This window comes from Hippocampus bargibanti, linkage group LG04, assembly GCF_051943395.1.
Source record: "Hippocampus bargibanti isolate YZ-2025 linkage group LG04, ASM5194339v1, whole genome shotgun sequence".
Classification (NCBI taxonomy): Eukaryota; Metazoa; Chordata; class Actinopteri; order Syngnathiformes; family Syngnathidae; genus Hippocampus; species Hippocampus bargibanti.
The window spans coordinates 11,041,231-11,054,281 of NC_142737.1; the positions used below are offsets into that span (position 1 = coordinate 11,041,231).

The following is a 13,051-nucleotide window of genomic DNA, read 5'->3' on the forward strand; positions in this document are numbered from 1 at the left end:
TTGTAATGCACACGATTAATTCCACATTTTTTTGAAATTACTGTTGTATCTTGTCTCCCTCGCGTGGACAACAGGAAGAAAATGTGAATAAAATAAATGCCATCACTCACGTGAATGATGTGAAGTTTATTTTATGTTATCGTCCCAGTTATTTTGTGGACGTCATTATTCTTTCACAACAAACAGAACACGAAGTTGACGAATTTCCCTAAATTGTGAGACTTTTTTTAGCGACATGCCTATATTTTGACTCGTCAACGTGAATAAGGTAGTGAAAAAGACTACCTTATTCAATATATGTAATTTATTTATTTTGTCGTGTTATGGTGTATGTTTTGCATATTAAAGAGTCATTAAACATTTTGATCAGGCGTTATGGTTTACCTCCTATTTTGTATCCTAGGCCAATCGAGCTGTTCCTCCTGCGAACATGATACAACATTAGCATAATAGGTACACGCGTTTGTTGGGATACTACACTCGGACTGTTCTCCACCACTCGTGCCATTGCCTTTCGCAGACATCAACCGGCTGCCAATAGCTGTCCTCAGTGGAAGGATGTTAATATGTTTCTCGCTACCTAAAAGTGACAAACGTAACTTGTCACATGAGCCGACTCGATAGCGAGTTAGCTCCAGCTCAAGCTCGATGACACGTTGGGGCAGCTCGGAGGTTTATTCTTGCGGCAATGTTCTTGTTGGGTTAAATGCAGATTTAAGGTAGGGCTAGACAGTGTTTTTGGATAGAACCCACTTGACAGTTTTGTACCCGATCGCCTGAATGGAATGTCATTAGCTATATGCTAGGACGCGTGCTAGCTGTTACCAAGGGTCCTCGACTTCGCTAGCTAGCTTCTACTAAAAATCCACTCTTGTCCTGTGGTCCTCCGCTTAAGTGGTGGGCTCACCCTCAAAATTATCCTAGTCTGCGGATTTTATGGTGAAACCGATCGGTGTTTGGCACTCTTCATGGTCACTACAGTGGATCCAAGGCGACAGGAAGAGCGAGTCGGACCCCGTGGTGGTGAGCCGGGTTGGGCTGACGTGACGCCGCATCTCACCAGCCGGGAAGTGGTGGGGGTGAGGGGGGTGGTCGAGCGTTACTTTGTCCCCATGCCCTGTCGTTAGTAGTCAAATAACGAGCCCTGGTACGGATCAGGGATACAGGATCGAGGCTTGCTTAAAGGTCAAGCATAAAGCCTTTGTTTCCACTGTCAACTGTGCGAGATCTTACGGTGATAACAACTTTGCCAAGTGGATCACCATGTCTGAAGATAACAGCGCAGATAACTTCATCAAGGTAACGTATGGGAAATGAAAACTGTCATTTGGCAAGCACATTCGATGGGGCGTCTTGATTTACGATGGAGTTTCATTCCCAGGACAGGGACTTTACTGGAGCGTTTACCAAAGTCAGAAGGCGCCCAGTTGATCCCGAAATTGCCTTAACCTCGTGGGATGGTCATCAGTAAATATCAGGGCTAGGGCAGTGCAATTCATCAAAATTAAACATTGTCTTTATTGATCTATCAATCTATCTAGCTATATACATATAGATAATGTGTGTGGTGGGTGACTCATTCGCACGTCCATCTCAGAGTGCAGATTTTCATTACTTAGGTAAATGTATTGTAATTTCTTGAGTACGATTCGCTTGACAAACAGCCACTGCACAATCTAATTACTGACAATAAAGTTGTAATTCACCAAGAAATGCAACGTGGGTTTGTGAGGCAGATGTACTAACGTAGCCATGCTCCCACAGATTCATCCACCTGACTTTATTTGCAATCCCCATCTTCAAGACTCATCCTTCCTGATTGGGTGTCTGGGTTCCATTAGTACTACTACCTTGCCTATGGGAATACCTCCTAACTTACTACCTGCCACGCATCACCAGCCTGGCATCGAAGCCAGCAGGAAAATGTGATCTCAAATGCTACGAGCCTCTGCTTTTACAACTGGGTCTGAGTGTGCTTCTTGATGAGGTGACTGGGTTATTTCCCTGACAACTTGAACACTGATGAGAGTGTCCACTTCGGCTATGATCACAGACAGTGTGGTGTGGAGTAGAATGGAGTTGACAACCTGCTGGATAACTTGCTCAACAATAACCAACATTTGGCTGATTGGTCAAGTTATCTTAAAACCTGCATGTGGTAGATATGTAGAACAAATTAAATGACTAATTATGGCTAACTTAGATTAATACCTAACCCTAATTACAGGAGGCATCTATTCTCGAGGAATACAGCATAAATTGGACACAGAAGCTTGGCGCTGGCATCAGTGGACCTGTCAGGTGAGTCTGGGGTGAGACAAAAAGTAAGGAGTGTCAAATTCCAGTATGATCAGTCCATCGGGTTCCTGAATCTTTTTAAAATTTACTTGAATTACCCAAAATGTGAAACCCATCTGTTTAAAATTGCATTCACAGTTTAGTTTAATCAGGTCTGTTATTATTTATCATTTTATTTGTGGTTTTATTGTTCTGGTGTTTCTTGCTCTTTTAATTATAAAGTGTCCTTGGGTGATTTGAAAGGCGCTTGTAAATTAAACGTATTATTATTATTAAATCAATGGTTTTCCTAAAAACTAACTTAGAAAAGGTTAAACATAGTGATGAAGAGCGTGTCTGGCACTGTACAGATGAAAAGCTGTCATTTTGATTCGCGATGTCCTCGAGACGCCGGAAACGTGACACATTTGCATGACGTGCGTTATTTGGGAACTCGATGACTCAAGACCGCACTTGACTGTGTTGGATCACTTCTGAGTCACAGCACATTTCTACGTTTTTGTTTCTGAAATAGGCTCTAATATAACATGATTGATGCAGCCTTTGCATTCAACTTTCTCCTTGTATTTTGTGCTCATTGAAGAGTTTGTGTGAAGAAGTCATCACAGGAACGGTTGGCCCTGAAGATCCTGATTGATCGCCCCAAAGCCAGAAATGAGGTTAGACGATCATTACCTGTTCTTTGTTACCCTTGAATTAATTTGACTTGCGTTTGAGTCTCAAATACTACTAATGTTTGTGAGGGTGTCCAATAATTCAACATAGCATTTAAGGCTCCTCTATCGGTAGCAACCGTTTTCTTTTTTCAGGCATGCAGTCAACATGCAAGCACTCCTGACACAGCTGTAAAAATAAGAACAGAACATCTGAGTTGAATCATGAGCTTTTGTTTTTGATTAAAGTACAGCGTGTCCTCAACTTGTGCAATCGGGACGGAGGGGGGATAGGAACACCAACTCTTGTTTTTGCTCAGCCATTCGTTTTAGGTAGTATTTGTCTTGACGGGAGACTTGGGGGGGAAGAGTTGGAGTCTTTCCAATCTTACTTTGGACTTTGAATGAGAGGTGGGATTCATTCATTTTCCAGAAACTCGAGTATGATATTGGAAAGGTTATCTATCTTGAGTCTTCAGTGCATGAAAAATGGAAGTAAAAAAAGGGAGAATGGATGCATAACCAATATATTTTGGCTCCGTCACCCCGCTAAACATTACGGAGGCTTGTGTTCATTGATCGGCACGAAAGTGATCTACACGGAGATCTCGTGTGAACTTGAAAATATAATGTAAAGCGCCATTCCCGAATTTGTTCGGGTTTTGTTTTTACATGCTTGGGTGCTGATAAAGCGCTGGCCGTGGCCTCTGGCAATGTTTTTTTTCATTTCCACAAGGGGGCAGCATTGCTCTTTTTCCATGTTCACATTTTCTTCCAGCTTCAGCTGTTGTTAAAGCATTATATAAACCAACATGTATGTATTGCATTGTATGTTGGACAGCCGCCCTCTTTTCAAGCTCATATAACTCCAGACCCATATCATTTAGGAATTATCTCTTTTTTTTGTGATGAAAGAAGAAACGCTGTATTGAATGTTTATGTAGTCCTAAAACTCAAGAGTCTGTTGGGCCTAGAATTTGAGTGACGGTGACAAAAACCCTGGCACTGTCGCGGACACATTTTTGCACATCATCTGGCAGTGAATGTGTTAATCGGTTACCAACACAAATGTAGACTTGCGTTTCAAAAATGATTTTGATGAGGATGAGTTGTGTTTTAAATTTATGTGGGAATAATTAAAAAAAAAATGGAAATGTATCTTGTCTTATTTTGAAACTTTTCACCGAGGTAGGTCACATCACAGACTGGATACTTTTACCTGCATTGTTTTTGAAACACTTGACCGTCTCCGCCCGCAGGTGCGACTTCATATGATGTGCGCCAACCACCCAAACACCGTACAAATCTTGGAAGTGTACGCCAATAGTGTCCAGTTCCCACACGAGTCTAGTCCGAGGTAACTTTTTCTGTCTGTCACAATTTCTTTATTCATGCTATAATAAAAAAATCTTGGTTTGTTTTGTCAGAGCCAGGCTTCTAATCGTCATGGAGATGATGGAAGGTGGCGAACTATTCCACAGAATCAGTCAGCACAGGCACTTTACTGAAAAGATGGCTAGCGAGGTTACAAAGCAGGTAGCCGATAGCACAATCAAGCTTCATTGTGATTTAACCAGCGTCGTCTGTGCATATGATTTCGGAGTCTGATTTATTTTTGGGTCACATGACTAATAGCGCGTCTGGCAGTCTCGTTAGCAGCTTCCCGCTTGGATTCAGCAACGGATGTCACACTCGATCAGCACGCCATAAGGCAGTTGTTTAGATATGCATATAAATGTGTGAAATCACTCTTCCAGATCAGCCAAGCCTTGCAACATTGCCACTCCTTAAATATTGCACATCGAGACCTGAAACCAGAGAACCTGCTCTTCAAGGATAACTCTCTGGTAATTTGAGGAATTTGCACACATGTGCGGTCTTCATATTGTATGTGTTAAATGCTTTACTGTTATGTTTTGTTCCTTTTGGAAATATTTTCTTCAGGATGCACCCGTGAAGCTGTGTGACTTTGGCTTTGCCAAAATTGATCAGGGGGACTTGATGACACCCCAGTTCACTCCCTACTATGTAGCACCTCAGGTAGGGAAAATAAAAACAGCAACAAAAATTAGAATACACCCCAAATCTTCTTGTTGCTGTGTAGGTACTTGAGGCTCAAAGAAGACACCAGAAGGAAAAGTCTGGAATCATACCTACCTCACCCACTCCTTACACCTACAACAAGGTCAGACTCACCCACCTCACTGCAGTTTCATTCCCTTTCAATGTCTTTGTATGGTTCAATGGACACTATACAGTGATACCTCAGTTTATGAACCCTTTGGCTTCCGAACTTTTCAGTTTACGAACGTTAAATTTATGAAAGTTTTACCTTGGCATACGAACTATTTTTCGGGATACACACGGAGTGCCACAATAAGTGATGTGTCGTTCGCGAACGAGCCCGTTTTCCTAACAAGAAAATGGCAGACGACTGTTTTTGTTCAGTTAAAGCCACGTGATTGGTCAAAAACGCAGCAGTGAGCGGGTGGTGTTTAAACATTAAAAAGACAGGCAGACGACAGAGAGAGAGTGTGAGAAAATGAATTTCAACTTTGATAGTTCAAAGGCAGTGTGTAGACTCCAAGGTTAAAATATCCTATCAATCAGGCTCCACAAATAACCCGCACAAGCCATCTGTACACTTGATGCAAAAAGCTATCAACCCAGCTAAACAGAACACAATTGATGAGGAACTAGGTAAAATTATCGCAGAGAAAGCACCCACAAGGGATCATTCCTCAAGATGGTGAAAGAAGGCTACGTTTCTCATCAAATGTTTAATGCTGATGAAACTGGCCACTCTATTCCATCAAGCCATCAACGACCATCACAAAGGTTAATAAAACAATTTTATTATACAGTACAGTTTATTTCTTTAATTATAATACCATGGCACATTTATTATACATAAAATAAGGTATGTTTTGTGTAGTTTTAAGGCTTAGAGAATTATAAAGTAAAAAATTATGTTTTATGGCGACCTGGGAATGGATTATTCTCATTTTAATGGTTTCCTATGGGAAATTAAATTTGTCTTCTCTGTAATACAGCACAATATCAAAATAGCACAGGATTAATTGTCTAGTAACTATAGAAAATGGAAAATGTTTATTTTATGTATGAATCTCAATTATTTGACTTGAATTAAAATTGTTGATATATTAGAAAAATTGAATTTACACAAATCATGTTTTTTTTTTCATTTACAATTTAGAAATATCATGCATATAGCTAAAATATAGCTTTATGGGCACAACTTGTCCAGAGGCATCGGTTGTCCTTAAATAAACTCTCGTCATTTTTTTTCCCCCCAGAGCTGTGACTTGTGGTCTCTGGGCGTCATCATCTACGTAATGCTGTGCGGCTATCCTCCGTTTTACTCCAAGCATCACAGTCGCACCATTCCCAAGGACATGAGAAAAAAGATTATGATGGGCAGTTTTGACTTCCCCGAAGATGAGTGGAGTCAAATCTCGGAGATGGCAAAGGACATCGTGCGCAAGTAGGTTTAGTTTCATTTGTGACCTGTCCAGGGTTTAGTCAGCTGTGATCCATTCCGGTATGATCTGTTTCCTTTTCCAGTTTGGTCAGCATCATATGATTTTCCAAAGGAAAAAGCCAAAGAAAACCTAAAAAATAAAAAAAACTTGTGTCAGAAATTTCCAAATCTCAATCTTCTTCACTTGTCTTTCTTGCTGTGCTCACATACAGGCTGCTGAAGGTAAAGCCAGAAGAGAGGCTGACCATCGAAGGAGTCTTGTCTCACCCTTGGCTCAATTGCACCGAGGCGCTGGACAACGTGTTGCCCTCTGCTCAGATGATGATGGACAAGGTGGGCGTCAAGGAGTGGTTGTTTTTAAATCATGATATATTTCGTGCTACTCAGGAGGATAACCATGACTTTGTATCTCAGGCCGTGGTGGCGGGCATCCAGCAGGCCCATGCGGAACAGTTGGCCAACATGAGAATTCAGGATTTGAACATCAGCCTGAAGCCGCTCAACACTGTCAACAACCCAATCCTCAGGAAGAGGAAACTACTTGGGTTTGTTTGCTTAAGTTTATTTCAATGGAATGACCTTTTAAGGGGGCTTTTGTGGCATATTTTAACAGTATGTATCGTGATACCTCGGTTTACGAACCCCTTGGCTTACGAACTCTTCGGTTTTTACATTTATGAAAATGTTGCCTTGTCATACAACCTTTTTTCGGGATACGCACGGAGCTGCCTCAATGAGTGATGTGTCGTTCGCGAACGAGCCCGTTCTTCTAAAAACAAAATGGCAGCCGACTGTTTTTCTCCTCTATTTCCCACCCTCAGTCTTCAGTTAAAGCCGCATGATTGGTCAAGAACGCAGCAGTGGGGGCGGGGGTCACAGAGAGAGAGAGAGAGTGCAGCCATTCTCCCAAAAGAAAATGGCTGCCGACTTTTTTTGTCCTCCATTCCCCGCCCCCAGTCTTCGGTGAAAGCCACGTGATTGGCCAAGAACTCAGCAGTCAGAGGAGGAGGTTTAAACATTAAAGAGACAGGCAGACGACAGTGAGAGAGTTTCAACTTTGATAGTTCAAAGGCAGAGTGTAGACTGCAAGGTTAAAATATCAATCATCAATCAGGCTCCAAAAACAACCCGCACAAGCCATCTGTACACTTGATGCAAAAAGCTAAAGTACAGTTTATTTCTTTAATTATAATACCATAGCACATTTATTATACATAAAATAAGGTATATTTTGTGTAGTTTTAAGGCTTAGAAAATTAGAAAATGGAAAATTATGTTTTAGGGGGACCTGGGAATGGATTATTCTCATTTTAATGGTTTCCTATGGGAAATTAATTTTTGGGATACACACTTGTCGCTTTACACACTCTGTCTGGGAACCAATTTAGTTCGTAAGCCAAGGTATCAATGTAATACATAAAAAATGACAAAATAACAAAATACTAATTCTGAAATGTGTAACATTTACAATTTCAATTGCACAGAACAGCTATAGAAATGTCCATTATGACACCCTTCCCCGAAACCCCAAGGAAATTAGAAAAAATAATAGAAAAAATATGTTTTATGGGGACCTGGGAACGGACTATTCTCATTTCAATGGTTTCCTATGGGAAGTTAATTTTTGGGTTACACACTTTCCGCCTTACACACTCTGTCTGGGAACCAATTTAGTTCGTAAGCTAAGGTATCACCGTACATTCATTGTTTATTATTTTGCTTTGTGTTGACTATTATGTGAAGCGCTTTGTTACAGCTGCTGTGAAAGCGCTATATAAATTAGGATGTATTGTCTATATACACACACTCACATTAGTGGCGTGAGCTTGTGTTACTTCCGGGTTGAGTGAACGCCGGCGTGAATGGCTGCTGCTGCTCACCCGCAGGAAAAAAATGTTCTTATCCCATGACTGTAAAGTGCCCTTGAGAGTTTTGAAAGGCACTTAGAAATAAAATGTATTATTATTATTGTTATTGTTGTTTTTGCGCCAGCCCCAAGCCCAGTGATGGTTTCTTCATTCATGACCCAGAGAACGGAGGCGAGGACTCCAATGTAGCGCTGGAGAAACTACGCGATGTCATCGCACAGTGTATTCTTCCACAGGCTGGTCAGTCAACCCCCCAAAAAAATTAAAATACATACAGCAATAAATATTGGGGGGGAAATTTCAAATGGTTGCGTTTGTGTGATAAGGAGAGAACGAAGACGAGAAGCTGAACGTGATGATGTTTGAAGCCTGGAGGTTCAACAGGGACTGTAAACTCCTGCGAGATGGCTTGCACGGACTCAGCTGGAACGGTTCGTGTTCACTTACTACGTACAGTGATACCTTGGTTTACGAACCCCTTGGCTTACTCACCTTTCGGTTTACAAACGTTAAAAATTTTACCTTGGCATACAAACTATTTTTCGGGAAACACACGGAGCTGCCACAATGAGTGATGTGTTGTTCGCGAACGAGCCCGTTCTCCTAAAAGAAAATGGCATCCGGCTTGTTTCTGTCCTTCGGGGTTGTTTTGGTGGCTTCGGTAAAAGCCACGTAATTGGTCAAGAACTCAGCAGTAAGGGGGAGGTGGTTTAAACATTAAAGAAAGTGACAAAATAGATAGTAAAAGGTGAAATTTGGACTCGTTTCAACTTTGATTCAAAAGTTCAAAGGCAGAGTGTAGACTGCAAGGTTAAAATTCCCATCAATCAGGCTCCACAAATAACCCGCACTAGCCATCAGTTCAATTTAAAATGAAAAGACAAGCAAGGGAACGAGCTATTAATGATGTTTCTAGTGTGTCTGCTTGCATCTGTTGCAATATCACAACTTCCAAGATGTACAACCCAGAGCTCCTTGAGACACTTTATGCAAAAAGCTATCCATTCCATCAAGCCATCAACGACCATCACAGAGGTAAATAAAACGACTTTATCATACAGTACAGTTTATTTCTTTAATTATAATACCATAGCACATTTATTATACATGAAATAAGGTATATTTTGTGTAGTTTTAAGGCTTAGAAAATTAGAAAGTAGAAAATTATGTTGTATGGGGACCTGGGAACGGATTATTCTCATTTTAATGGTTTCCTATGGGAAATTATTTTTTGGGATACACACTTTGCCTTACACACTCTGTCTGGGAACCAATTAAATTTGCAAACTAAGGTATCACTGTACAAAAAAAATAATCTGCTGAATTAACCAAATCATGAATGATGCCCAAAGCTTTGTCAATAAGCACTTTTGCCCATTGTCTTTGTAGCATTATTTCTTTTTCTTAGTCTTGTTACTTGATGATAATAATAATAATAATACATTTAATTTCTAAGCGCGTTTCAAAACTCTCAAGGACTCTTTACATTCTTATTTGTTGTTTTGTGACACAGGTCGAGCGTTCTGTGATAAGGTGGATCGCCTGAAATTGGCCGAAATTGTGAAACAGGCCATTGAGGAGAGGACAAATCTGGAAGAGCCTCACTAGCGAACATCCTTCTCCCCACTTGTTTTTATATTCTCTTTTTAACAAGGCTTTTTTTTTTTTAAAAGGAGTAAAAAGTCCATTTTTTTTTCACCCCATGGTTCCATTTGCAAGGCCTTTAGTACAGCTGTTTAAAAAAGACTCATTGGTACTTGCAAGAAAAAAAGACTATCTTTGTTTTTGAAAAAAAAATCACATCAAGTGGGGAATTTGTATCTGCTGCTTGGAGTATTTGTTTGATCCCAATGATTTTATTTTAATTTTCCTAACATTTATTTATTTAAAGAAAAAGTTCCATTATTTATATAATTTTGGGGGGTGGGGTAGCCTATGAGCAGACTTTAAAGAGAAGAAATCAATTTTTTATGAATTCTATCCTCTTGTTTGTCCCCATTTAATTCATCTTTTGCGTTCAAGAAAAGATGAGTCCTTATTTTAAAGCTGCAAATCCAAGAAGACATGAAAGGTTCTTACGCCTCACATCAAATCCGCTTTTGACTAAATCTCACTGACTTGAGCTTCTGACAGCATTTAGATCTTCCTTCTCCACTTCCCTTCAATGTGTCACACTACACCTCAAAATGTATCTTGGTAAAGTCATGATTCAGCCTTAAACATTGCCTTTTTTTAAATGGGATTTGTTTCTGTTTCAAACTTGCACAGCATGTTGCGTGGCTAATCAATTTTCTTTTGGAGTGGACATCTGTCTTCATCCACCATATTTCCTCATATAGAACTCACTTCTCTTTTAGAAACTATGCACCATTTGTCCTAAAACAGAATGTCACTTCCAAAACGATATCCTTCACGGTTTGCTGTGCCCATTGGAACTATATTGCTAACCAAAACGGCAGCACTTGATCTCTAATCTAATATATCTGGAATATTGTTTCAAGATACCCTTTTGTAAAAAAAACATCGCCTCAATTTTAGTAAGTGAATAAATTAAAGCCAATCACTTTTTAATGCCATGTGCTAAAATCTATATATTGTAGTCAGATTCACATACAGTCAGACCCTTGGAGTTTTGCCCTTATATGGTCAGGTCCATGTCCTAATATCCAGACTATGGAGGATAGAATCGTTTCTAAGTGGTTATATGTAGTCATGTCTATTCTGATGTCCATCAAATGGAGTCATGACCATATATGCTAGATCCATGTCCTAATGTACATATCTTGTAGTCATGTCCATAGGTGGTCGTTCCCAAATATGGTCATGTCCATGGTAGGTCTGTGCGCTTATGTATGTGGTGATGCCCAAATATGGTCATGTGAAATACCCATACTGGGTAGTCATGCTTCTATGTTTTCAAGACCATGTGCTAATATAATTTATGTATTCATGTTCATATATGGTCATATTTGGAATGTCAATGTACTTGACATGATGGCATTATTATGGACATTGTCTATCATATCAGCATGTCGGATTCTAGTGATTACATCTGCAGTGAGCCAGTGTAGCGTTTCTATGGTGTCGGGCTGAGCCAGAACCCTGTACACGCTGTCTCCTTACACGTTTTTTTAAAGAAATATTTATGGGGCAATTCCTCTGCACCCATTTTCATGATACGTGTATATTTGTTTTCCAATCCTTTGTTGTTGGAAAAGCAAGTCACGTGTTTGGATATGATCAGAAAGCGATGGGCGGAGTCTTTACCATAGTACTTTTAGTCAAAACTGCAATGATTCATACTCCGTTTACATCAAGCGTTACTGAAACTTCACTTTTTGTAAACCATTTGTTTGGATTATGATTTTTTTTTTTTGTCCCTTCTTCTGGTCTGCTCAGTCATTTTCATATTGCGGGAAACTTGTTTGGGGGGGATTTTCGACTTTAACGATCTGTAATCACCATAATAGAATGTTTTTTTAAGGCCTTATTGCACAAGCAAACGTGCCTTGGTGACCATGAGTATAAAATCGGTCATATTGTTAAAATGAAATAATTCCATCAAAGGCTTTTTTTTCATAAGACTTCAAATCAATGATTTTTTTTTTGGGGGGGGGAGCATCACTTAAGCACATTACAAAAATGAGCCTTTGAAGTTGATCAACTGATTCAATCCTCAAATGATTTTCACCAACAGTGGTTATCCATGTCAAAAAATTTCTTTATCAGCTGATGTAGCATGAGTCCATAAAAGTCATTTTTCTTCCTTCCCTGGAATGTCTTCAATTTGCTGACTTTGAAATAAAAAAAAAAACTTAAAAAAAGTTTTTGTTTTAAAGACATTTTTTTGCATGAATGTTCCAAATCGGGTCAACTTGAAGTTAGCTCACTATGGTCAAGCTATAAATACAAGTTCCTCTTTCTCGTGTTACATAACATACAGTTAAAGGACAACTGACGCCTCCGGACAAGTACAAGTATAGTATCCGTATATCATCCATAATTTGTAAAATGGCTTTAAATGACTTCTACTGAGCGTATTTTACAAAGATTGCACTGCATATAGCTATATTTTACGTTTTAAGACTTGCGCTGAATATTCAGGAAGTCTTGTTTTTGAGTTGATGACGATCCCCACGTGATGTCACGTCAGGAACGTCCCTGACCGAGAAAGCGACACACAATGCATTTTGGGTACTTTGTTTGGTCTGAAAACTTCGTGTTGATCTGTGTTGATGGCGAAATTACAAGGAAAACATAAATAACGTGATGGTGAATCGTTTGTTGCACCAAGACTACTATTTGATACTAGTTGACACAAATTCCCAGCAGACAAATCAGCCCATTTCCAATGGAGTTTTGGCGCCATCTTGGGCATTTTCTGGGCGCGACATTGGAGTCCAGAAACCTCAAAATGAAACAGGACTTCTTTCATCGATTACAAACATTTATGCTTTCCTCTTCAGAACTATTTGAATCATATTCATAACTGGATGACTAACAAAGCATCTTCTCCGAATCTGAAACCATTGTTTTGATTCTCGAGCAAGGCAAGAAGTCCTGGTGTGATGTCACGAACAAGGGCGCGGGACCTTATGAAACTGAAACTTTGAGTTCATTTTGAAGTCGTTTTGGGACACTTAAGTCATTTTTATTGGTGGTTTGCATTTGACTAAAAATATCAGCCTGCGTGTTTTGGGTATTTTAGATGCTGTGAAACGTTTTTCTGA

At 39.8% G+C, this 13,051-nt stretch overlaps 1 protein-coding gene across 4 annotated transcripts; it reads left to right on the plus strand.

The window, feature by feature from the left end:
• The first annotated feature begins 412 nt into the window (after positions 1-412).
• mapkapk5 (MAPK activated protein kinase 5) lies at positions 413-12,087 on the plus strand. 4 transcript variants are annotated; one of them, XM_088993987.1, is made up of 14 exons: positions 413-1,299; positions 2,228-2,301; positions 2,882-2,957; positions 4,211-4,308; positions 4,379-4,487; positions 4,709-4,798; positions 4,896-4,991; positions 5,056-5,136; positions 6,269-6,456; positions 6,666-6,786; positions 6,868-6,998; positions 8,446-8,561; positions 8,648-8,752; positions 9,835-12,087. In XM_088993987.1, the coding sequence occupies exons 1-14, from the start codon at positions 1,264-1,266 to the stop codon at positions 9,927-9,929; spliced, it is 1,416 nt and encodes a 471-aa protein (XP_088850113.1). In that variant the 5' UTR covers positions 413-1,263; the 3' UTR covers positions 9,930-12,087. The 4 variants fall into 4 exon arrangements, with proteins under 4 accessions (XP_088850113.1, XP_088850116.1, XP_088850114.1 ...); XM_088993990.1 differs by having other exon boundaries at positions 415-1,619; XM_088993988.1 differs by having other exon boundaries at positions 415-1,299; positions 1,382-2,301.
• Positions 12,088-13,051: the final 964 nt, after the last annotated feature.